Here is a 23,829-nt window from a genome sequence, read left to right on the forward strand (position 1 = left end):
CAAACATACACGCAGGCAAAACATTCATAAAATAAAATGAATATATATGTATGCACACACACACACATATATATACATATACATTTTAAGATAGTTTAAAAAAATTTACACCAGGAAGAGAAGTTATGAGAGTTTAGTCCCAAAGGTCAAGCAGCAAACCGAGCAAGTTTCACAGGAAAATAAACACTAAGACGGCATTCTATATTTTCTTGAAACTCGTGAAAATTAACTGTAGCTCTACTAGTAAAAAACTTCTAAACAGCCTTAAGACCCAGACTGATTGCGCTCAGATCTTACACCAACAAGGTGGCTCAATCCGGGTGCAGTGCTCACACCTGTAATTCCCACCACACTGGCTCCTGAATCAGGAGAAATGCCCAGGTTCCAGGTGAGCCAAGGGCACAGTGCAAGACTCTGTCTTTAAAAGACAGTAACGGCGACACTTCTAGTAACTCCTGAATTCTTCCTCTGGCAACAGCATGAGCCACAGGTCACAAAGAATGAAGGCTGAATGTACACGGCGGTATCTCCCACACACAACTCGGGGGAATCACCAGGGCAAGTTTAAAAGCAACAGAGTGAGCCTCTAAATAGTCTGATCCTGCAGGCTCAGGATGCAGTATTTTTCAACGAGTGCACCGATGCTCGAGAGAACTTAAGAAAAATTACACAAGTCCCTGCCGCCAAAAAGAGGACCCTTAAAGGACGTCTTTATAACTAGACCCTCGACCACATCGCCATCCCTATAAATCAAAGTTGCATAAATGTTCGAAGTAGGCTTGGAGACCGTGGACTCGAACCTCGGGATCATGCACAAGTCACCCCCAAGTCACTGGAAACCCCACGGCCCTAAGTCTCTGACAGGAGCTGGTAAAGCACAGCCGAACCACACATTGCAAGACGGAAAACCCTTCCACCTGCAGAGACGCGGGGCCACAGCCCGCCCCGACGCCCGGCTGCCCTGGGAGAGCTCGCGCGCAGGCCCGGGGCGGCCGGCGCGGGTCCCCGAGGCCCGCACCGCTCCGCTGGCTGAATTCCGGCGCCCGCCCGCCCGCCCGCACCGCCTCAGAGACCAGGAGGAATGGCCGGGAGCCGGAGCCCAACGTTCACACGACAGGGGCGTGCGGGGCACAGGAGCTCACGGGACCAGCAGGTCCCAGCCAGCTTCCTACCTCACGGGCCCGCCGCTTGCGGGCAGCGCGCTCGGCAACGCCTGGCGGAAGTGAAGGGCAGCACAACCGCCGGAGAGGGTCTGCGCCGGCCGGAAAGGGGGACAGGGCATGGGGAGGGGGCGGGACGCAGAGCGCAAAGTTCCGGGACCACAGGGGCCCGCGACCTTCCGCGCTTTACGGCCGGCGGCAAGGGTAAGGCGGGCGCGCGCGCCAACGCGCCGTGACGTCACCGCGACGGGCCGGCCCGCACGTGGGCTTGTTTGGGTCTCGCCAGGCCCCGCCCCTCCCGCGACGCCTCCGCCTCTGCGCGTGTGCGGGAAGCTGCCTCCCGCCGGCCTCGGTCCCCGCCCCCTGCCTCCCGCCGGCCTCGGTCCGCTCCCTGCCACCCGCCGGCCTGCGTTTGTGCGTCGAGCCCCGACATCGGAGCGGGGCCAGAGCCTCGACCCAGTGTGGACAGTTCGGGCGGTCGTCTGCCGCCAGGCCTGAGCCCCGGGCCTGCGCGCTGCGTCCGCAGCCCAGAGCCACGTCTCCGCCTGTGGTCGCTGTTCTCCGTCCCTGCACGTCGCCTAAGGCCTTTCCGTGCTGGGTTGGGCAGAAGTTGTCCCGCTGGCCTGGCCGCACCTCGGAGGCCTAATCCGCCGACCTGACTTCCCCTTACCCCCTGCGGCGTTGTTTACTCGAGCCTCAGATACATCTTCTACCTTCCATCCCCTCCAGCTCCCAGTCACATCACAAGTTTTCTTCACAGAACTCATCACTAGTGTTCCTTCACACTGCTGTAGACGCGGCCCTCTGATCTCTTGAGGACCTAACCTTACTCAGGTGCAGCTTCTCAACCCCCGCAACCATCTGATATAACCTTCGCACAGACAGCAAGAGAAATGGTGTATCTTGGACTGTGTTCTTTAGTTACCATTCTCTGGGCCAGAACTATCTTGTCCTGTGAGCTAGCCTTGAACATTATTGCTAGGCTGTGTACCTTAGTTCTGTCTTGAGTGATCTGTCTGGGGACAGGAAGGAGGGGCTTCAGCTCCTAGTGACAAGGCTGCTAGAATCTCCTTGTCATTCCCCAGCTTGCTTGATTTAGACCCAACTCACTAGCCATGAATTTCTGCAAGACTGCCCAGATAAGATCTGACAGTAAGACTCAACTCTACCTGATTCCATTTTTTTAAGTTTATTTGTTTTATTTATTTAAGTTTATATGTGAGTTTTTAAAGGTAAAGCCTCAGTCTAAGCTGGATTCAAATAGGTAGCAGAGGATGACTTAGAACTCTGGACCTCCTGCTTCCACTTCCCAAGTGACTCGCTTTACCACACATCCAATTCCCTTGTTCTGATGCATTAAGCTCAAGATATTTGAAAGCCACTGCTAGATGAATTCTTTCACATTTTTGGTTAAGTTTTAATGACACCTAGTCAAAAAAAAAAAAAACACTGACATATCAAAAATACTTTGGGATCATTTTTTTAATTTGATAGGAACCCGAAGGGGTTTGGGTTTGAGTTTGTTTGTTTGTTTGTTGTTGTTGTTGTTTTTCCTGAGCCTTCTGCCTACTTATCATCTCCAGACATACAAACTTTGAAGAAACCTAGTTATCTACAGGAAAGAGTGAATGAAATGAGGTGGTGTGTTACATATGTGTCACAGGTAGTAAATGCTTCTCTTACCCATAAATGTTACTGACTCTATTAGAAATTGCTAAGTCTATCTGAATAGTGATGGCATATGCCTTTAATCCCAGCACTTGGGAAGCAGAGGGAAGTGAATCTCTGTGAGTCTGAGGCCAACCTGGTCTGCAGAGGGAATTCTAGGAAATCCAGAGGTGCATAAAGAAACACTGTCTCAAAAATAAAAGATAAAATAATTGTTAAGTCTAAAAGTTCTTTGTATTGTCAATGGCAAGATTTGGCTTTTGTAATCTCTTACAGTGCTCTTAACCGCTGAGCCATCTCTCCAGCCCCCCTTGAACTCTTGATCTACTTTTGAGTGCTGGCTTCACAAGCATATGCCACCATGTCCAACACTCTATTGACTTGTTTTTGTTTTTTTTTTTTTAATAAGGATACCAGTCCTATTGGATTAGGGCACACATCAGGACCTCATTTAACCTCAAATAACTTTTTAAAAGACCACTTCTCCAGCCAGGCAGTGGTGGCATGCGCCTTTACTCCTAGCACTCTGGGAAGCAGAGGCCAGCCTGGTCTACACAGCAACAGCCAGAGCTAAAACAGCCAGAACTAAACAAAGAACCCTGTCTTAAGATACAAAATAACGACAAATATACAAATCAAGCAAACCCTTCTCCAAATACTGGCACTCTAGACAATCTAGGTCCATGCTAGGAGTGATACTAGGGCCTGCGGCTGGATTGAATCCACTTCTCTGTGTTGGGGCTGCTTGGAGGAATGTCCTCTTGACACCTTTCCTTCTGTGCTGACATATCAGAAACTTATGAACTTAGAATCTTTTTCCTCTTGATTATTCTCTTTAAAAAAGATTTATTTATTTTATGTATATGAGTACACTGCAACTGTACAGATGGTTGTAAGCCTCCCTTCATGTGGTTGCTGGGAATTGAACTCAGGACCTTTCAGTACTCTTACCTGCTGAGCCACCTCACCAGTCCTCCCCATGTTTCTCTCTCTCTCTCTCTCTCTCTCTCTCTCTCTCTCTCTCTCTCTCTCTCTCTCTTTGCTTGTTTGTTTTTTTAGACAGGGTTTCTCTGTGTAGCCCTGGCTGTCCTGGAGCTTACTCTGTAGACCAGGCTGGCCTTGAACTCAGAAATCTGCCTACCTCTGCCTCCCAAGTACTGAGATTAACCACCTGGCATCCCCATGTTTTGGTTTGGTTTGGTTTTGGTTTTTTGGATTTGGACTTTTTGAGACTGAGACAGGGTTTCTCTGTGTAGCCCTGGCTGTCCTGGAACTCACTCTGTAGACCAGGCTGGCCTTGAACTCAGAAATCCACCAGCCTCTGCCTTCCAAGTTCTGGGATCAAAGGGGAGTACCACCACATCGGGCTCTCTCCTTTCTTTTTAAAAAATTATTTAGGGGGGTGGAGAAATGGCTCCTTGGTTAAGAGTCCTGACTGCTCTTCCAGAGGTCCTAGGTGCAGATCACAGCACCCACATGACAGCTCAGCACTGTCTGCACCTCCAGCTCCAGGGGAGCTGACATCGTCACACACACACACACACACACACACACACACACACACTACACACACATCTGTGGAGGCAAAAACCTTTCAGATTTTGTGTGTGCGTGTATGTGTGTATGTATGCCTTCATGTGTATGTGTTTCCTGTAGAATCCAGAAAGGATATTGGATCCTCTAGAAACAGATTAATGGATGGTTGTTGTAAGTTACCACGTGAGTGCTGAGAGCCAAGTTGAGTCCTCTTCAGGAGCAACAAATGCTCTTAACTGCTGAGCCTTATCTCCAACTCTCCCTGTTTTGTTTTTGTTTTTGTTTTTGTTTTTGTTTTTGTTTTTTGAGACAGGATATCGTTATATAGCCCTGGCCAATGTAGAACTCCCTATGTAGACCAGGCTGACCTTCCAATTAAATCAATATCCCTGCTTCCACCTCCCAAGGACTAGGGTTTAGAGATGTACCCCATCACCCCTAGATGTCTTCTGGGTATCCCTTTATTTCTTCATCTTCCTTTTCCAGAGACACATGAACTTTTCCAGAGACACAAACAGCTATTTACCCCAGATAGGGTATAAATGACAGACCAAAGTAATGGTGCCACCTAAGTCCAACTTAGCAAAGAAATTAATTTGTTCAGTTTATTACAGAGCATGGTTGAGAGGTTACTTGGCAGAACTTAAATGATCCCCCAAAATCTCAATACAACACAGATGATTCCCCCAAATCTGTGAAGATGGCTGTACCCTTCTGCCCTCAGTACACCCTCGGCACCTCCTGAGACCATGGTCAGAATTACCTACAGCAGACAAGGTTGTACAGGAATGAGCAGCCATGAGGTGAGGGCGTTTTAAAGTTTATTAAAAGATCGTTTGCCAATTTTAACTGATTAACTGTAATTGCCCCCAAAGACCAGATGGGACTTGGCTCTGCCTATGTTTTCATACTGACCACTAGGTGGCACTAGAGCCTGTGGATTGAAGTGACCTGAACTCCGGCATCTTTTATCATTCATTGAACTGTTAGGATTAATTAGAACCCCAAATCAGACTACTAAAATCCCCCCATGAAGACTGATAACTCAGAGTGACTGCTATGGTAGAGGAGGGACAGAGATTAGGGAGCTTGAGAAGGGAACTGTAGTCCCAGCGACTCAGTAGGCTGCTGCAGGACTAAAATTTGCCTGGCTGTTATTGTCTTGTGTTTTTTATTTTGTTCTTGTTGTTCCTGAGGGGGCTGTAAAAACAAGGTCTTTTGTAGCCCAAGCTGGCTTCTAATTTGCCTTATAGTGGGGGATGATCTGGAATTCTTCATCTACCTCCAGAGTATTGAGATTACAGGCATGTGCCAGCACATCACCTTTATGCAGTGTTGGGGTTTGAACCTAAGGATTCACACAATGCTTGACAAACGCTGTAACAACTGAACTACAGGCTAAGCCCATGGATTGCAAAGCCAGTTTGGGAAATTCAGTGAGGCTGACCCTAAAGTATGAAAAACAACAAAAGCAGCAAAATCTAACAAACAAATATACAACAATCCAACAGCAAAACATGGATGGTAAGACTGGGGATATAGCTCAGTAGTGGGGTTTCCCTAGCCAACATGAGGCCTTACGTTCAATTCATAGTTAAAAAACAAAACAACAATGACAAGCTCTGTGTGTTTGTGTACACCTGTAAGCCGAAGACTTGGAAGGTCGAAACAAGGGGATTGCAGTGTTTGAGGTGACCCTGGGCTACATATTAAATATCAAGCCAGGCATACCCTGGTATACACACACACACACACACACACACACACACACACGCTACAAAGAAGGAGGGCTGTTGTGCAAGCATGAGAACCAAAGTTCAAATTCCCAGAACTTACCTAAAGCTAGACTTGGAAGCGTGACTCTGTCACCGCATGTCTCTGTACCCTCTGTCCCAATGCAGAGAGCTGGGGAGCAGGGATGGGAGACTCCTCAGAAAACTGCAGGCCAGCTAGCCTGGCACACACAGCATCAAAAATAAAAGAACCTGTTGTGAACAAGCTGGAAAACAAAGACCGGCACGGGAGGTTGTTTTCTGACCTCTATGCGCACGCCATAGCATTCAGATGCCCAGATTCACACACAGGACTACACACAAAAATAAAATAAAGGATGGAACTGGGGGGGGTGGCACACACCTTTAATCTCAGCACTCAGGAGGCAGAGGCAGGTAGATCTCTGAGTTCCAGACCAACCTGGTATACAGAGGGAGTTCCAAGACTTACATGCCAGGCAATAGTGGCGCACGCCTTTAATCCCAGCACTTGGGAGGCAGAGGCAGGTGGAGTTCTGAGTTTGAGGCCAGCCTGGTCTACAAAGTGAGTTCCAGGACAGCCAGAGTTATACAGAGAAACCCTGTTAAAAAAAAAAAAAAGACCACAAGGGCTACACAGAAACCCTGTCTCAAAAAAACAAAACAACAACAAAGGCTAGAGAGATGGCTCGGTGGTTAAGAGCACTGGCTCACTGGCTACCCTCCAGAGGACCTGGGTTCTATTCCTAGAACTCATGCAGTTGCCTACAACCTTCTGTAACTCTAGTCCCAGGGTATCTGATGCCTACTTCTGGCCTCTTTAGACATTAGGCACACATGTGGTGCACAGACACACATGCAGCCAAACATCCATAGACATAAAACAAATTTGAAAAACATTAAACTAATAAAAATAAAAATAGGTCAGTTGTGTGACTCGTGCCTTTCATCCCAGCATTAGGGATGCAGAGGCAGGCAGATCTCTGAGAATTCAAGTCCAGCCTGGTGTACACAGAGTTCCAGGCAGGCTGAAGCTAGGTAGTAAAACCCTGCTACCAAAGTAATTAAAAATGATATGCCATTTCCCCCAATACATGGTTTCTGATGTGTCTCCTACTATAACCATGTCTGGGATGAACTTCACCTTGGGCTTGACTTGACCTGGAGCTGAGCACAGGCATTGCCTTCCGTGTTCTTGTGCCAGGAAAAGTTTGTGAATCCTAAAAAGACCACCACGGAGCCAAATCCGATGCAATGCCATTAAGATCTCTTTATTGAAGCTCAAGTTTGGGCCCCTCGCCAACCCTGACACAGCAGGAAGGTGGAACCCTGGGCCTAGTTCTAGGCAAGCATTTATAGAGGCAAGAAAGGTGGATCTAGCCTGGTACACATCTGATTATGATCTTTTTTTTTTTAATTTTGGTTTTCTCGAGACAGGGTCTTTCTGTGTAGTCCTGGCTGTCCTGGAACTCACTCTGTAGCCCAGGCTGGCCTCGAACTCAGAAATCTGCCTGCCTCTGCCTCCCAGAGTGCTGGGATTACAGGCGTGCGCCACCACCGCCCGGCCTGATTATGACCTTTAATTGGCTGGGAACCAAAGAATAAACTTAACTTCTGTTTTCCTCCTGACTGGTGGTTGTTAGGAAGTGAAGTGTCAAGGGCAGGTTTGTAACCTGGGGGTGCAGATTTGTTGGGGAATAGCCTGGAAACTGGGGCTACTCGTAGGTTTTGTTGGGTGGGGGGTAACCTGGAAACTGGTGTTAGACACAGGACCTCTGGAAGAGCAGTTAAGCAGCCAGTGCTGTTAACCAGTGAGCCATCTCTCCAGCCCTACTTTATCTTTTAAGATGACCATGTGTGTTTTTTTAAACGATTTATTTATTTTATGTCCATGAGTACACTGCAGCTATATACAGATGGTTGTGAGCCATCATGTGGTTGCTGGGAATTAAACTCAGGATCTCTGCTCACTTCAACCCCACTCACTCCGACCCAAAGATTTATTTATTATTATATGTAAGTACACTATAACTGTCTTCAGACGCACCAGAAGAGGATGTCAGATCTCATTACAGATGGTTGTGAGCCACCATGTAGTTGCTGGCATTTGAACTCAGGACCTTCAGAAGAGCAGTCAGTGCTCTTAACCGCTGAGCCATCCATCTCTCCAGCCTGATCTTGTGGGTTTTGTTCTTTACATTGTTAACCCAGAGTTTCAATTAGAAACTAGTCTTGCATTCTTACATTAAGAACTATTTAGTCATGGTGTTTGAGCTACTTTATATGTTGCTAAGTCAGAGTATACATTCTGTTGAGAGAAGGTTGAGTCTGCATTCATAAAGAATGCTAATCTTCTGTTTCTGCAGTTTGTGATGTCTTTGGCATGACTACTGACATTAGTGTGGTAAGTTGGAACATGTTCCTACTTGCATTGGCCAGACTTCACTGCTGTGTCAAACTACCTGGGATTCTAGGCATGGATCACAAATTCACGAATCACAAACTCTGAGTTGCATATGAAAAAACCAAAAAGTTCCAGAGAACACTGTCGGAATATCAACGTCATGCCAGGCAGTGGGGAAAGGCCAGACAGCCAGGTATACCGTGTTGTATAACACCTAGAGCCTCCATGACTTCTGCCTCAAATAGATGGCCTGACAACTTCAAGCTCATCATATTAAAGAGAGATGGCTCAGCAGTTAAGAACACTGGCTAGCCGGCGGTGGTGGCGCATGCCTTTAATCCCAGCACTTAGGAGGCAGAGGCTTCTGAGTTCAAGGCCAGCCTGGTCTACAGAGTGAGTTCCAGGACAGTCAGGACTATACAGAGAAACTCTGTCTTGGGGGGTGGGGGGAAAGAACACTGGCTAATTTTCAGGAAGACCAGGGCTCATTCCCAACACCAACAGGCAGTTCACAACCATCTGTAACTCCAGTCCCAGGGGATCTGACACTCTCCTTTGACTCTGCAGGCACTGCACACACGTGATACATTGACATGCATGTAGGCAAAACACCCACAAACATAAAATAAAGGGAAACTTTAAAGTTGTTCCGCCGGTAAAATTTCCCTCCTATCCAACCCAAAGCCAGATGACAATGAGGCACTGGAGCCCAGGAGCAGGAATTTGAATCATTTATTTCAAGCAAGGGACAAAACTATTAAAAACTGAACTCTTACAGATCCACTCTGGGGCTGGAGAGATGACTCATCAGTTAAGAACACCGAGTTCTCTCCCAGAGGTCCTGAGTTCAATTCCCACCAACCACATGGTAGCTCACAACCATCTGCAATGGGATCGGATGCCCTCTTCTGGAGTGTCTGAAGACAGTCACAGTGTATTCATATACATAATATTTTTAAAAAATCTTAAAAAAAGAAAAAGATCCACTCTGTGTGTAAATTAAATCCCTGGAAGTGGCGAGATCCTGAATTCCCTGGGGTGTACCTGGGACAAGTCCCTGAGACTCACTGTGTCCTGTTTCCTCATTTGCCAGACTGTATCAGTACAAGGTTGTTGTAATACAAATAAGTTACATTTGCAAACCTGCTTTGTAAGCTCTGTAAAAAGGGTGGCTACCAGGGTGGCAAGATGTCTCAGTGGGAAATGGTCTCTGCCGCCAAGCTGGATGGCCTGTGTTTGACTTCAGGGAACCACAGTAGAAGGAGAAAAGCCTCTCTGTCTCTCTGTGTCTGTCTGTCTCTTTGTCTCTCTCTCTCTAAGGTTGTCTTCTGACCTACACACACACACACACACACACATGATGTAGCACCCAGACACTGGTACTCATACATATAATTAATAGCAACATTTTTTTTTTACAAATAAAAATACAGCTATTGGGCTGGAGATATGGCCCAGTGTCTAAGAGCAGTGGCTGTTCTTCCAAAGGTCCTGAGTTCAATTCCTAGCAACCATATAGTGGCTCACAACCACCTGTAATGGGATCCGATGCCCTCTTCTGGTGTGTCTGAAGACCGTGACAGTGTCTCACATACATACAGTGTACTCACATACATAAAATAGAATAAATGACTCTCTTTTTAAAAAATGCAGCTACTATTAATCATGAATAGGACCTGCTATGGTGAGCTCAGGCCATCTATTTGAGGCAGACGCTCCTGAGGCTCTGGGTATTGTACAACCCTGTACACCTTGCTGCCTGGCCTTGTTCCCACTGCCTGGCATCCAGGATGACATTCATATGTTTCTCCAGAAGTCCATGTAGCCTACCTGTACCCTAGCAGAGTCTCCAAAGAGGTGACATCGGACAGTGTTGACCACACCAGCTTCAGAAGGACAAAGTAGTAGATTGTAAGGCCGTGCTTCACAATAGCTGAGCAACCTTCGTGCCCATTTGGCTTTGGTCTACATGTCAGCCTTTGATTTGGCTGTGCTAGAGATCCAGTGATTCTGGTGGGATTACGCAGGCTTCAGCTAGGCCCTAGATCACGTGGTAATTTGCTGACTTCCGGCTCTGCCGTGGCCCATTTGTCTAGAGGCAGGCTTGTTCACAGCAGGACTCGAGTCAGCCAAGGGCATCCACCGCATGCCCTCCTCTCTGTCAGCATTGCCCCAGTCTTAACCCAAAGTCACATGGACAAGCGAGATGGGCCCTGGGGCTAGCCTCATCCTCTCACGCGGCCCTGACATATAAGGTGCACCTTTCTCCCTGAAGGTGCAGCTCCTCTATGATTCCCAGCCAGCAGCATCTGTCTGGTGAATAGTCACTTCCTGCTCTATGTTTAATTTATGCCTAGGGGTTTGGGATGAGCTTCCCAAGAAAGGAAAGAACTCCCCTGGGGTCTTGCCCAGTCCCTGCCTGCTCTACTGGCCCACTGCCAAAGTCCCAGCCTCCTCACCGTGACTGGGGCTGGGAAGTAGGAGCTGTCCACGGACTGGGGGGATATTGTCCCCTGCCAGGGTACAGTCATTAGTCGCTAATCCCACAGCCCTGGAATGTCTGTAGGCCAATCAGCAGGGTCTTTGGGGGCTCCCCGAGGGTGCTAATAATCCTACAATGATTAGCAGGGGCCACAGGGTCAGTGCACACTGCCCGCCTTTCTGCTGCGGAGCAGGCTGGCCAGACACTGAGGCTGGAGGAAGGAGCGTCTAGAAGGAAGAAGGTTCTATGTCTCTTTTGAAGCCAGTGTACCACGGAGGGGAGGCTGTTTGGACACAGTGATGATCCACTAGCCTCCTCCTTCTCTCTGGCAGCTTAGCCTGACTCCCCGAGTCCGTGAAAAGCTTCTCGATGCCTGGGAGGCTAGCCGGACGGCTGAGAGAAGCCATGTCTGCAGCACCAGGCAGGTCAATGATTCCAACGGCGCGCTCCCTGTGGCTGGGAAGCCAGAGGCGACTGCTTGGGTTCTTGCTTCTGCTCCTGTCTCTCCTTGGCATCACCTGGACAGAGGCGCAGCCACCCCAGCTGCCAAAGCAAGCTCCTACTCTGCAAGGTAAGGGATAACTGGGCAAAGACAGGAGTAGAGGTGCTGTTGTGAGCCTGAGAAAGGGTGGCAAGGGATTCCTAGGAGTCAGGTACCCAGGGCCGACCCCTGTGCTATGCTGCTGTGATATGGTGAGGAAACCTAATAGGAGTGTGAGGAGGATGAAAGGATACTGGGAAGGAAGAAGGGGGAAGCAGATGGGTCCAGGGTTGAAATTAAGGAACCATACCAGTTAGAGCCTGCAGCTAAGACCTCAGAAGAAAAAAAGTGCTGTAGAAAGGTCTGCTTCTAGTCCAGGGCTGAGTCTCTCATTCCCCACAAAGCACCCCCCCCCCCCCGTCATCTTCCCACCCCCAAGTCAGTCACTCACGCCACTGCTCTATACTTGGTCCATTCTCAGCCATCTTCCTGTCTCTCTCCTGGCCTCCCTCCATCTCCGTAATGGGAGCTCTCCCCTACACAGCTACCACTGCCCTCCTCATCTCAGATCTGTGTCTTTGAGGTGGGGTCACCCTCACCTGGCTACGGTGATGTCCCAGGAGTCGCTGGTCCTCAGCCTAACCTTCTCTCCTGGCCTCCAGCCCTGAGCGGGAAGGAGAGTTTCTTAATCCTCACCGCGCACAACCGACTGCGCAGCCAGGTCCACCCTCCTGCAGCCAACATGCAGAGAATGGTGAGTAAACCCAACTGCTCTGGGTCAAGAGGGCTGCCAGAGGGACTGAGCCACGGAGGCCTTCCTGGTGACAGAGGCCCTGTCACCAGGGACACCACAGTCTTGGTTGCTGGGGAGCTATGCGCCTTCTTCCTTTAGAGAAAGCCATTTGTTTAGGAGGTCGGGGCCCTTGGCAACTCGCAATTGCATTGACAACAAACCTACCTATCCTGGCATCCTGTTGCCACGGAGATCAACAGATATGGATGGAGCCAAGGCCTCCTCTCCCCCAGAAAGGGAGCTATACAAAGGAGTCCAGCAGAAAGGGAGAGATAAAGAACAGAGAGGGAGAAGAATCCCACTGGGGCTTTTAGGGGAGGACGGACTGGTTTGTGACCAGGATTTATGTAGCAAGCACTGGAAAATCTCTAGCAAGTTCCTCACTCATTTACTTACTTGCAGTTTAGAGCCCCCGTGATGGAGCAAGCCTGCAGCAGGGTTGGTTGGAGATGATCATCCTGGAGGCTTAGACATGCTGCCTGCATAGTCTGGGAAGCCCCTGCCCCCCCATAACCCCAGCCCATGTGAACAGGCCTGGGAACAAGGGTGGGATGGGCAAGGGAGGGCAGGGTTCCCCATGGCTGCCTCCCATGAAGTCCTCGGAGGTGAACAACCACAGTGGGTGGCGACCTTGAGAGCTCAGAGGTCATTTTCCCAGGAGGTGGGGGAGGGTCCGCTTCTCTCCCTGGCCTTGCCCTGTCTCTCGGTGCCCATGTCCTGAGCAGACAGGATTTTCCAAGCCACAGTACCTAGCAGAACCTTGCAACCTCTGGGTAGATGCTATGATGAGCTGACTGGTAGTTTGTTCCTTTCTTGGGGACCCTTGCTTAAATGGGCCTGGGGGGGAAAAATCACACGTGGCCAGAGGGGAGCAGCAGAGTTCTGACTGTGGCTAGGGCCAGCTCTTAAAGGAAAACACAGCCAAGCCAGTCTGCAAGTCTGGGCACTGTCTAGGCTCAGATTATTAGAAGTCCGTCCCCTGCCTGGACTGATGCTATTTCCTAGGGGAGGTCAAAAGTGTTTATTGCAAGTCTCAGAAGATGGAGGCACAGTTTTCTTTTCCTGACATATCTTGGGCAGCTCCAGGGGTCCTTCCTGAACCTTCTGTGGCTTTGTTCAGTGAGGAAAACTGCTCTGATCAGTAAGCAGGCAAGCATGACTCTCTGCTCAGTGTGACCAGGCACCCCACAGACCCTCGGAGACAGAAGAGAGATGGCTCAATGCCCATTTGCTTCCGTGCTGTCCAAAGGCCAGATAGTTTTGATCTTGCCGACTTGACCGGAATCACCTGGGAAAGGAATTTCACTGAACAAGAGTCTAGATTAGGTCAGACCATGGACACATCTTCCTCGGACAGTCTCGATTATGTTAACTGATGCAGGAAGACCCAGTTTAAAACTGGGTGGCACTGGCTGAGCACAGTAGCACACACCTTTAATCCCAACACTTGGGAGGCAAAGGCAGACCGATCTCTGTGAGTTTCAGGCCAGCCAGGTATACATATTGGGTTACAAGACAGCCGGGGCTGCATAGAGAGACCCTGTGCCCAAAACACCAAGAAAAAAACCGGGTGGCATCACTCTCTGGGTTTGAGTCCTGGACTGCAGAACCAGGGAAGACTGAGCTAAGAACAAGTGTGAATGCCTTCATTGTCTCTGTGCTCTGGATTGAGGGTGTGATGAGCAGCTTCAAGTTCCTGCTACCTGGGTGTCCCTGCAGCGCTGGACTGGAGCTTTTGTCGCACAGCCACAGCAGGGGAGCGGATGTATCACCTGAGGGTGTCTGGTTTTGCCACTTCCAGGACTGGAACGAGAGCCTGGCACAGCTGGCTCAAGCCAGGGCAGCCCTTTGTGGCTCTTCAGCCTCTCCGAACCTGGCATCTGCCCCACGGCATACCCCAGATGTGGGCTGGAACGTGCAGTTGTTGCCCATGGGCTCAGCATCCTTTGTCGAAGTGGTCAACCTCTGGTTTGCTGAAGGGCTGCAGTACAGACATGGGCACTCCGAGTGTGCACACAATGCCACCTGCACCCACTACACACAGGTGAGTAGAGTCAGATATGGCTAGGCTGGGGCACGGTCCCCGCAGCCATCTTACAAGAGGCGATACTTCCTCCTTAAAAGGACACTGTCTAGACTTAGCTGTTACCACACCACTGCCCTGTGCCTCCTGTTTTCCCACTGTTCCTTCCCAAATGAACCTCTTAGCCGGGCGGTGGTGGCGCATGCCTGTAATCCCAGCACTCTGGGAGGCAGAGGCAGGCGGATTTCTGAGTTCAAGGCCAGCCTGATCTACAGAGTGAGTTCCAGGACAGCCAGGGCTATACAGAGAAACCCTGTCTCAAAAAACCGAAATCCAAAAAACCAAAAAACAAACAAACAAACAAAGAACCTCTTTCTCAAGCTCAGGTACATCATGCTCAAGAAAGTTCTCTTCTGTTTCTCCTCCATTCAACAACTATGAATACTTTTGAGTGTTTTTAACATACTGTTTAGTTGCTAAGCACAACATTGAATAACACAGGCAAATTCTCGATATTTCTTTACACCATCAGTGTAAACACTGATTGTGAAGTTGACCCACAAAGTGAGGAAGACTCTTTGTCTCATTCCCCGTTTCCTGGAATAATTTATTATATTTGTTATAATCGTTCCCTAAATTTATCGAGCCTTGTTCCATTCCATATTTGTGTGTTTTCTATGAGTGCCTGTGTAAATAGACTACGTTTGTTTTGTTGTTTTATAATACTAATTAATTAATTTAATATTTTATCTATTTATTTAATGTGTGTGTGTGTGTCCACATGCATGCAGAGGTCAGAAGACAGTTTAGGGGAGTTGGTCTTCTGGCTTCTTGCGCAGGTCCCAGAGTTCAAACTCTGTCAGTTTTTTGGTGCTTTTTAACCTGCTAAGCCATCTCTTTGGCCCATTGTTTTGTTTTGTAGTTTGTTTGATTTATTTTATTTTATTTTATTTTATTTTATTTTATTTTGGTTTTTTGAGACAGGGTTTCTCTGTATAGCCCTGGATGTCCTGGAACTCACTCTGTAGACCAGGCTGGCCTCGAACTCAGTGATTTTTTTTTTAATATTTTCATTTCTATTGATGGTGTGTGTGTGTGTGTGTGTGTGTGTGTGTGTATGCGCGCGCGCGCGCGCGCGCGCATGTGCACACAGAGCACATCTGAAGCACAAAAGATTGTCTCTGCTTCTACCATGTGGGGCTCTGGGATTGAACTGGGGGGGGGTCCTCAGAATTAGATGTAGGTGTCTTTATCTGACAAGATATCTCCCCACACCATACTTTTATGTTTTTGATACAACTCCTTGCTATGTATTCTTAGGCAGACCAAGCTTGCCCTGAGCTTACCTTGTGGCTCAGGATGTGCTCGGGTGCCTCTTGTCTCCAGCTTCCGAGCGATGTGACTACAGAAGTGGCCCCCCTGCCCCGCTTCATCCTCTAAGTTTTTACATCACTTAAGGCTGTTTTTTTTTTTTTTGAGGTTGGGTTTGTTGTTGTTGTTGTTTTAATTGTCATTGTTATTTTCAATGGTGGTTCTGGGTTGTTTGTTTTAAAATATGCAATTATTTTTTAATTAATTTAATTCCTTAAGTATATTCTATGCTCTCTCCTCTATCTCTCATTCTTTAATTTTGTGTATTTTCTTTAAATTTATTTTTATTTTATGTGCATTGGTGTTTTACCTGCATGTACGTCTGTGTGAGGGTGTCAGATACTGGAGTTACAGATAATTGTGAGCTGCCACGTGGGTGCTCGGAATTGAACCTGGGTCTGTTTGGAAGGGCAGTCAGTGCTCTTAACCACTGAGCATTTCTCTAGCCCCAATTTTGTGTATGTGTAAAGCTAGTGATCCAAACTAGAATTTTGCACATGATAGGAAAATACTTTACCACTGAAATCTAATTCTAGCCCTAAAATTATAAACTTAAAACGTGTAATGCATAAAGTAAGGCATGGTGAAGTAAGGATTACCTACTCAGGATGTAGAGGCTGGGAGATGAGGAGTTCAGTGTCATCTTTGGGTACATGGAGAGTTTGAGGCTAGCCTCTGCAGTAACTATTTAAAAAAAAAAAAAGCATGGGCTAGTGGATTGGGGAAATACAACTCAATGGTAGACACTTGCCTAGTATGTACCAGACCCTGGATTAAACCTCTAGCATAAAAGAACAGTCTGTAACTGAGCATGGTGGAACATACCTTTGATTCCAACATCTGGGAGGCAGCGACAAATGGAACTCTATGAGTCTGAAGCCAACCTGCTATACATCGTGATTTCCTGGACAGTGCTGCATCCTGAATAGTAAGACCTTTTCTCTCTCTGTCTCTGTCTCACTGCCTCTCTCTGTCTTGCTCTCTCTGTCTGTCTCTGTGTGTGTGTGTGTGTGTGTGTGCACGCACATATATGTATATGGGGGATCTCACACACACACACACACACACTATATATATATATATATATATATATATATATATATGGAGAAGAGAAGGCTTGTGGCCATTTTCACAATCTTACACAAGGCCCTTGATATCTAAATCTTTCTTTTGTCACTATTTCCGCCTGTCTATAATTGTCCCTCTCTTCGACACTTAGCAATCCTCAAATTCTACTACCCCCTCCACTCCAAAAGTTTACGCCTCCTGGGGCCCGAGGCAGGTTAAGGGAGCCATCTGTCTGCCTAGCTGAAGCCAAACCTTCTCCAAGTGTGCACTGCCTGTGCTGTGGTCCCCAGACTGAAGTAAAACCAGTCTGAAAGGGTTTCTGAGCCGTGTGTTCTCTGCAGCTCGTGTGGGCCACCTCCAGCCAGCTGGGGTGTGGGCGGCAGCCATGCGTCGTTGAGCAGAAAGCCATGGAAGCCTTTGTCTGTGCCTACTCCCCAGGGTAAGCCCCTCACTGTAGGCTGGTCACATGAGAGCTGCGAGTGGGGTTGGGTGAGAGGACAGGGAGGCTGGGCCTGAAGGTGGGAGGGGTGCATGGATGACTTTCAGTTAGGGTGAGATAGGAGCCCAATCACCCAAAATGCCTTCACCCCTTGGTCTGCATGGGAGCCAAGACGAAGCAAGGAAGAAGATACAGTAGACTCTGGCCACGCAGAGTAGGACTTGTTCATGAGTTCTCCTTCCTGGATGTGTGACCCTGCTCAGAGGGAATGTGTCCAGGAGTCATCTCTTGTTTCCCAACTGACCACACCCAGCTCCCTGAATCTCTAACTAGGCCAGAGGTGCTAAGGGGGTCCACGGGAAAGGGAGCCAGGAGCCATTCCTGCCCTGCCTGGGGCCACTCCTCAACTGTCCGAAGCTCCTGCTCCTGCCTTGCCCAAGGCCAGGTTCTGCAGACCTTCTGATGCTTGCTCTCACAGAGGCAACTGGGATATAAATGGGAAGACAATCGCCCCTTATAAGAAAGGCACCTGGTGTTCCCTCTGCACAGCCAGTATGTCGGGCTGTTTCAAGGCCTGGGATCACGCAGGAGGGCTCTGCGGTGAGTACCCCCACCCTATTTGCCTCCTCCTGGAGCAATGGGTATACGAGGGCTTAGAATTTGGTGACCCTGGGATGGGAACTAAGCAGTCTGAAGGGCTATTCCTGAAGCCTTGGCCTTCACACCTGCCTGACCTGCTGGAAAGAGACCCCCTTCTCAGAATTACCTACGCTTCTTACCAGAGGTTCCCAGGAACCCATGTCGCATGAGCTGCCGAAATCTCGGACATCTCAACATTAGCACCTGTCGCTGTCACTGTCCCCCTGGCTACACAGGGAGGTACTGCCAAGGTGAGGAGCCAGTACCTATTCAGGCTGCCCTGCAGAGTAAGCACGAGAGAGGTTTGCCTCAGTGGGCCTACACCTGTCTTGCGGTGTGTACTGGCACAGTGGGACGGCTGGAGGGTTGGGGTGGCTGGAGACTCAGATGTTCTGAGGGAATCTGGGGTGCATTAAAATTATTGACTACTGTGATTTTACAGTGCATGCATTCAGTCAATAAAAGCTCATTGAACCCCAAGTGTGTGCTATACATGTGATTTAAAATGTTCAGTGCTATAATCCTAGTATTTGGGAGACTGAGGTAGCAGTATTGTAATGAGCTACAGGCTATATAGTGAACTCTAGGTTAGCTCGAGCTATAGATAGAGTAACACTCTGACTGAAAAAACTGGAGGGGGAGGACAGGCTGGAGAGATGGCTCAGCAGTTAAGAGCACTGACTACTCTTCCGAAGGTCCTGAGTTCAATTCCCAGCAACCACAAGGTGGCTCACAACCATCCATAATGAGATCTGACACCCTTTTCTGGTGTGTCTGAAGACAGTTATAGTGTACTTACATATAATAATAAATAAATCTTTAAAAAAGGGGGGAGGGGGATCAGATTTGATCCTTTAAGCTGTCTATTGAAACAAAGATAGAATTAGGAAACAGAAGGCGGGGTCTCTCATTTTCCATGATCTTCTGTCTTAGCTAATTTTTTGTTGCTATAAAGAGACACCTTGATCATAGCAACTCTTATAAAGGAAAACATTCAATTGGGCCTGGCTTACAGTTCAGAGGTTCAGTCCATTATCATCATAGCAGGAAGCATGGCAGCGTGCAGACAGACATGGTGCTGGAGGAGTCAAGAGTTCTACATTTTGATTCAAAGGCAGCCAGGAGAAGAGTGTGTGTCACACTAGGCAGAGCTTGAGCATATATTACCTCAAAGCCCAGCATCCACAGTGACACACTTCTTCCAGTAAGGCCACGCCCACCCCAGCAAGCCACGCCCACTCCGACAAGGCCACACCTCCTAATAGTGCCACTCCCTGGGCCAAGCATATTCAAATCACCACACCTTCCAAACGTTACTTGCTGTGGTTGGCCTATGGGTCCAGGTGGCTTGAGACTGAGCTTGAGACTCCACCTGTCTGCTCCGTCCCGGCAGTGCGCTGCAGTGCACAGTGTGTGCATGGCCGATTCCAAAAAGAAGAATGTTCCTGTCTCTGTGATGTCGGCTATGGAGGAGCCCAGTGTGCCAGTGAGTTCCAACTTGAGCTTGTTCTCAGACCCCTCTTCAGTGGGGTGCTGGACCTGACTTTATCAGCCCGTAAGAGTTCATGTGTCAAGTATTACCAACTCCTTTCAGGAAAACCACCGTAATATCCTGGAATTGATCACAGCAGGGTATTGATACCAGTGGAACTAGCAAATGCTATAGGACCTTTTTTTTTTTTTTTTTTTTGGTTTTTTTGGATTTGGTTTTTTTCAAGACAGGGTTTCTCTGTGTAGCCCTGGCTGTGGCTGTCCTGGAACTCACTCTGTAGACCAGGCTGGCCTCGAACTCAGAAATCCACCTGCCTCTGCCTCCCAGAATGCTGGGATTACAGGTGTGCGCCACCACCGCCCGGCTGCTATGGACCTTTTTATTAAATGACATTTTATTTGTGTGCATGTGCCACAGAGCAGGTGTTGATGTCAGAGGGCAATGTGTGGAGGCTGATTCTCTCCTTCCACTATATGGGCTCCCGGGGATTGAACTCAGAACATCAGGCCCCTGGGCAGCAAGTGCTTCTACCTACTGAGCCATCTTGCCCACCCTGGACTCCCCAGACCCTGCCCCCCTCTCTCTCTCCTGAGAGATCTCATGATGCCATTTTACCAGCACACTATTGCCCTTTATCCACTTCCGGTCTGGAGTAGGTAGCCCAAGGTTGGGGCACCAGAAACATAGCTCAGTGTGACGGGAGAGGGTAAAGATTACGAGGTCAGCACACAAACTCAAGTTTTCCTGTTACTCCCCGCAGCCAAGGTACGCTTCCCTTTCCATACCTGTGACCTGAGGATCGATGGAGATTGCTTCATGGTGTCCCCCGAGGCAGACACCTACTACGGAGCCAAGATGAGATGTCAGGTGAGGGCTGACCTTTGCCTTCCCAGGGTCTCAAACGGGGTGGCAATGGCATGGCTTTGGACCAAGAGATAGTTCCTTCAACTTCTCCTGGCCTAGCTCTCTTCCTTAGTATAAAGCTGGAGTCATAGATTCGAGGCACATACAAGCCAGGGTCCCACCTAACAGCCAGGAACAAAACCCCACCCCACTCCTATCCTAGGAGCTGTTTTGACTCAGCTCCGGCTGGTGAATGACATGCTAGGATGCCAGGTTCTAGCCAGAACACAGGGTTTTCCAAAACCAGAAACCCAGATTTTCCTTGGTCTTTCTTGACTTGCTAACATCGACAATTGATCCGGATCTATTTAATACACTGGGCGATTGAGACAAAGTCTTCTGAGAGCATGCCTAGGGTCGGCCTGTGAGATGCTAACTGGGCCGTGTGCACACACGAAGGGAAGTCTGGTGGGAAGAGGATGAGGAGGGCCTCCATTCTCATGGGCAGGAAGATGTTGAGAGTGGGGATCAAGACATCCCAGCCAACACACATATTTGGAATCCTAGCCATGGTGGGGCAAATGAATGGGTAGAACGTTCTGGGTCTGAACTCTACAGTCTGTCCCATATGACTCAGAGTGGGGTTACAGGGAAAAGGTGGGGTGCTAGCCCAGATTGAGAGCCAGAAAGTGCAAGACATCCTTGCCTTCTACCTGGGCCGCCTGGAGACCACCAATGAGGTGACTGACAGTGACTTTGAAACCAAGAATTTCTGGATCGGTGAGTACTTGGCGGTGGAAGGGTGTGGTAAGGAGGGATGAATAGAAGTCCTACTGGGCTCCGGGAAGCAGGGACTGTGGCAACCCCTAACAGATAGCACGGATATGGAAAGAGCTTGGAACATGGGTCAGTAGTCAAGACAATCTCCTTCCCCGGGAAGAGGGATGCAGGGAGGGAAGTAGCAAGGGGTAGGGAGAATTCTGAAGGCATTAGGCAGCAGGCTTCTGGACTCTCAGAGAGAAGGCAACCTTGGCTACCCTGATCCAGGACTCACCTACAAGGCAGCTACAGACTCCTTCCGTTGGACTACTGGAGAACACCAGTCCTTCACCAGTTTTGCCTTTGGGCAGCCTGACAACCAGGGGTGAGTCTGGGATGTTTATCCTCCTCTGGGTCCACATCGCACTTGGGCCTGCCTGGTTGAGCTTCAGATGCCACTGAAAACCTTCACCCAGCCTATACAGGCCTGGGTGTTACCTGCTTTTAGGTGACAGGGAAGCCTGGGTCCGCTGATGCAGACACAGGTAAGGGAGACACAGAAGGCACATTTCATAGAAAGGGGACCCAAGAAGTCTCCATCCATCTATGATTGCTAGTTGCAACACTTGGTATCTGTTCCCTAGTCCCTCACCTGCCTACTGCCTGCATCAACCCATCATTTCTGGTGCCCACCCATCTGCACCCTTCATGCATACCTCCACCAGCTGACCCACCAGCTGTGCTGTACAGAGAACATTCTGGTTATGTGGCATTTCCCTGGTCTTCAAAGCCCAGGAGTGCCACAACAGCGGCCAAGATCACCATCTATAGGATCTATAGTAGTCTATAGGATCACCGAGGTTTCCAAATATCTCCCCCAGCACACCCTCACTGCAGTCAGGCCTGATTGGACTTCCAGAATATATTCTCTTGATGGCAGAAGGGTGTGGTCCTGTATATTCCTGCTGTGGTTAAGTGCCACTGGGGTGGGTGGAGGGTTACAGAGACCTCCCAGCTTCCCTGTGGAAAGCTGCACTATATGGGGAACGGAATGAGCACTGGCTCCCAGCAGCCCCTTCTGCATGTGATGCGCCACGCCTCACAGATGCAGAAGGTTTAGTGGGTTGGAGGGTCTAAGACTCTACTAGGTTCCTAATTTCATCCCCCCACCTAAGCACTCTTTATCCTGGCCCCGCAGGTTTGGGAACTGTGTGGAAATGCAGGCATCTGCTGCCTTCAACTGGAACGACCAACGTTGTAAAACTCAAAACCGTTATATCTGCCAGTTTGGTGAGACCACGCTCTCAGCTCCCTTCCTCCCTTACCTTTCTCCTGATGTGCTAACAGCCTGCTCCATGCTGCTAGGATAGCCATTGGTACAGAGTGTGTCTGAGTGCACAGTCAGAGATGGCTTCCTGCTCAGGGCCTTGTATTTGCAACTTTCTCAGGCTGAGGAAATGATGCTGGCCCATCAGCTTTGAATACCATGTTCATGCAGAGAAAACAAGACTGGATCCACATCTTGCTTGGGAGTTTTCTGGGGTTCCTCTGCTTCGATCATGAAAGCTATCACCTGGGGATCAGTCAGATCCCTTACTGTACCTGAATTACCCACAGCTCAATGAGATCTGGGGGAGGGGCAGAAGTGAAAGCTGGACCAACATCAGCTCCCAGCATCCACCTTGTCTCTTGTTCCCCAAGAGATCACAGCAGAGTCCCCACCATGGGAGGACTCACTCTATCACGCTTCCTTTCCAGCTCAGAAGCACTATTCCCAGTGGGAGCCAGGGCCCTGAGCCTGGCCAAGCATCTCTCCTGCCAGCCCCTGAATGCACAAATCAATTTGCTGGACTTCTCTCCTGTATGAAACAAATGCCTGGCTGGGACTCAAAGTTCGACCTCCCAAGAGGTCTCAGACCTTGTGCAATGCTGGATGATGGGTAGGATAGTGGTGTAGCCCATGGGAAGTAAATACAGGGTCCTCAAGGAGCCTGGCATGGGAAGAGAAATGGCAGGATCCTCGGCCTGCTTTTGATGGGAAAGATGGGCTTCCAAGGGCTCCTAAAGCAAAAGCCAGAGCCGGTGGCCAGAAGAAACCGTTCTGCTCCATCCAGACCCCTGGGCAGCTGGAGTTTTCCAGACTAGTGGCTTTATAAAGGATTAAATGATGTTATGAATCAGCCGGCTTTGCAATTCTTCAATCCCCCCCTGTGTATTTTGTTTCATTTTTGTATTGTTGTTGCAGTTATTGTTTTGTTTTCTTGTACTGACCAAGTTCAGGCTGGCCTTAAATTCACCATGGAGCCCAGCCTGGCTTCCAAATCACAGTAAGCCTCCTTCCTTAGCTTCCGAGTACTGGGATTTCAAGCATGTGCTATCACACCTAGCCAGTCGGTAGCTTTGAGGGGGATTCAGATGGTAGAGAAAATGATCCTGGGAAGACCAGAGGGTCTGGGGCTTCACTGTCAGTTTCCTATTAGTCTCTTTGCTCCAGTGACACCCCCCCCCCCCCCGCTCCTCCTATCTTCTTTTCTCCTCAAGCAGTAGGATAGAAACTACCCTGAAAAGAATTTCAGGTAGATTTCCACTACCCTGAAAATCTGGGAAATTGTATGTGTGTGTGTGTGGGGGGGGGGGGGGCTTGAGATAATTGAATTGCTCCAGCCTCAGCCTTCTGAATGCTGGGATTACCAGAGCCACCACACCTGACAGCATATTGAGTCTATATAGTCTGGGGAGGAAAAATCCTCTCAAGGCCACACACACACACACACACACACACACAGTCTCCACCAGTGGAGTCCTATCTCCCATCACCTTATCATCAAATATCATCTTCCAGTTGAAGAAATGCCAGCAGAGAGGTTGAGTAACTTGCCCAAAGTAACACAGCTGAGAAACCTAGTCAGTTTGGCTATCA

The 23,829-nt window shown here is 48.9% G+C and overlaps 2 protein-coding genes across 2 annotated transcripts in view; one reads left to right on the plus strand and one right to left on the minus strand.

Annotated features, from left to right (window-relative positions):
• The window catches only part of Pdpr (pyruvate dehydrogenase phosphatase regulatory subunit), a 45,776-nt gene extending 44,411 nt beyond the window's left edge, over positions 1-1,365 (minus strand). The window contains exon 1 of the mRNA XM_052166186.1: positions 1,173-1,365. The gene's annotated coding sequence lies outside the window, so the exon portion shown is untranslated. The remainder of the gene's footprint in view (positions 1-1,172) is intronic.
• A 10,017-nt stretch (positions 1,366-11,382) lies between these two features.
• Positions 11,383-22,705, plus strand: Clec18c (C-type lectin domain family 18 member C). Its single transcript, XM_052166984.1, has 12 exons — positions 11,383-11,572; positions 12,145-12,236; positions 14,077-14,319; positions 17,079-17,176; positions 17,655-17,776; positions 17,959-18,066; positions 19,209-19,301; positions 20,068-20,174; positions 20,801-20,930; positions 21,198-21,294; positions 22,108-22,199; positions 22,668-22,705. Exons 1-12 carry the CDS (start codon positions 11,407-11,409, stop codon positions 22,703-22,705), a joined length of 1,386 nt encoding a protein of 461 aa, XP_052022944.1. The 5' UTR covers positions 11,383-11,406.
• Positions 22,706-23,829: the final 1,124 nt, after the last annotated feature.

Source organism: Apodemus sylvaticus, chromosome 21, assembly GCF_947179515.1.
Source record: "Apodemus sylvaticus chromosome 21, mApoSyl1.1, whole genome shotgun sequence".
Lineage (NCBI taxonomy): Eukaryota > Metazoa > Chordata > Mammalia > Rodentia > Muridae > Apodemus > Apodemus sylvaticus.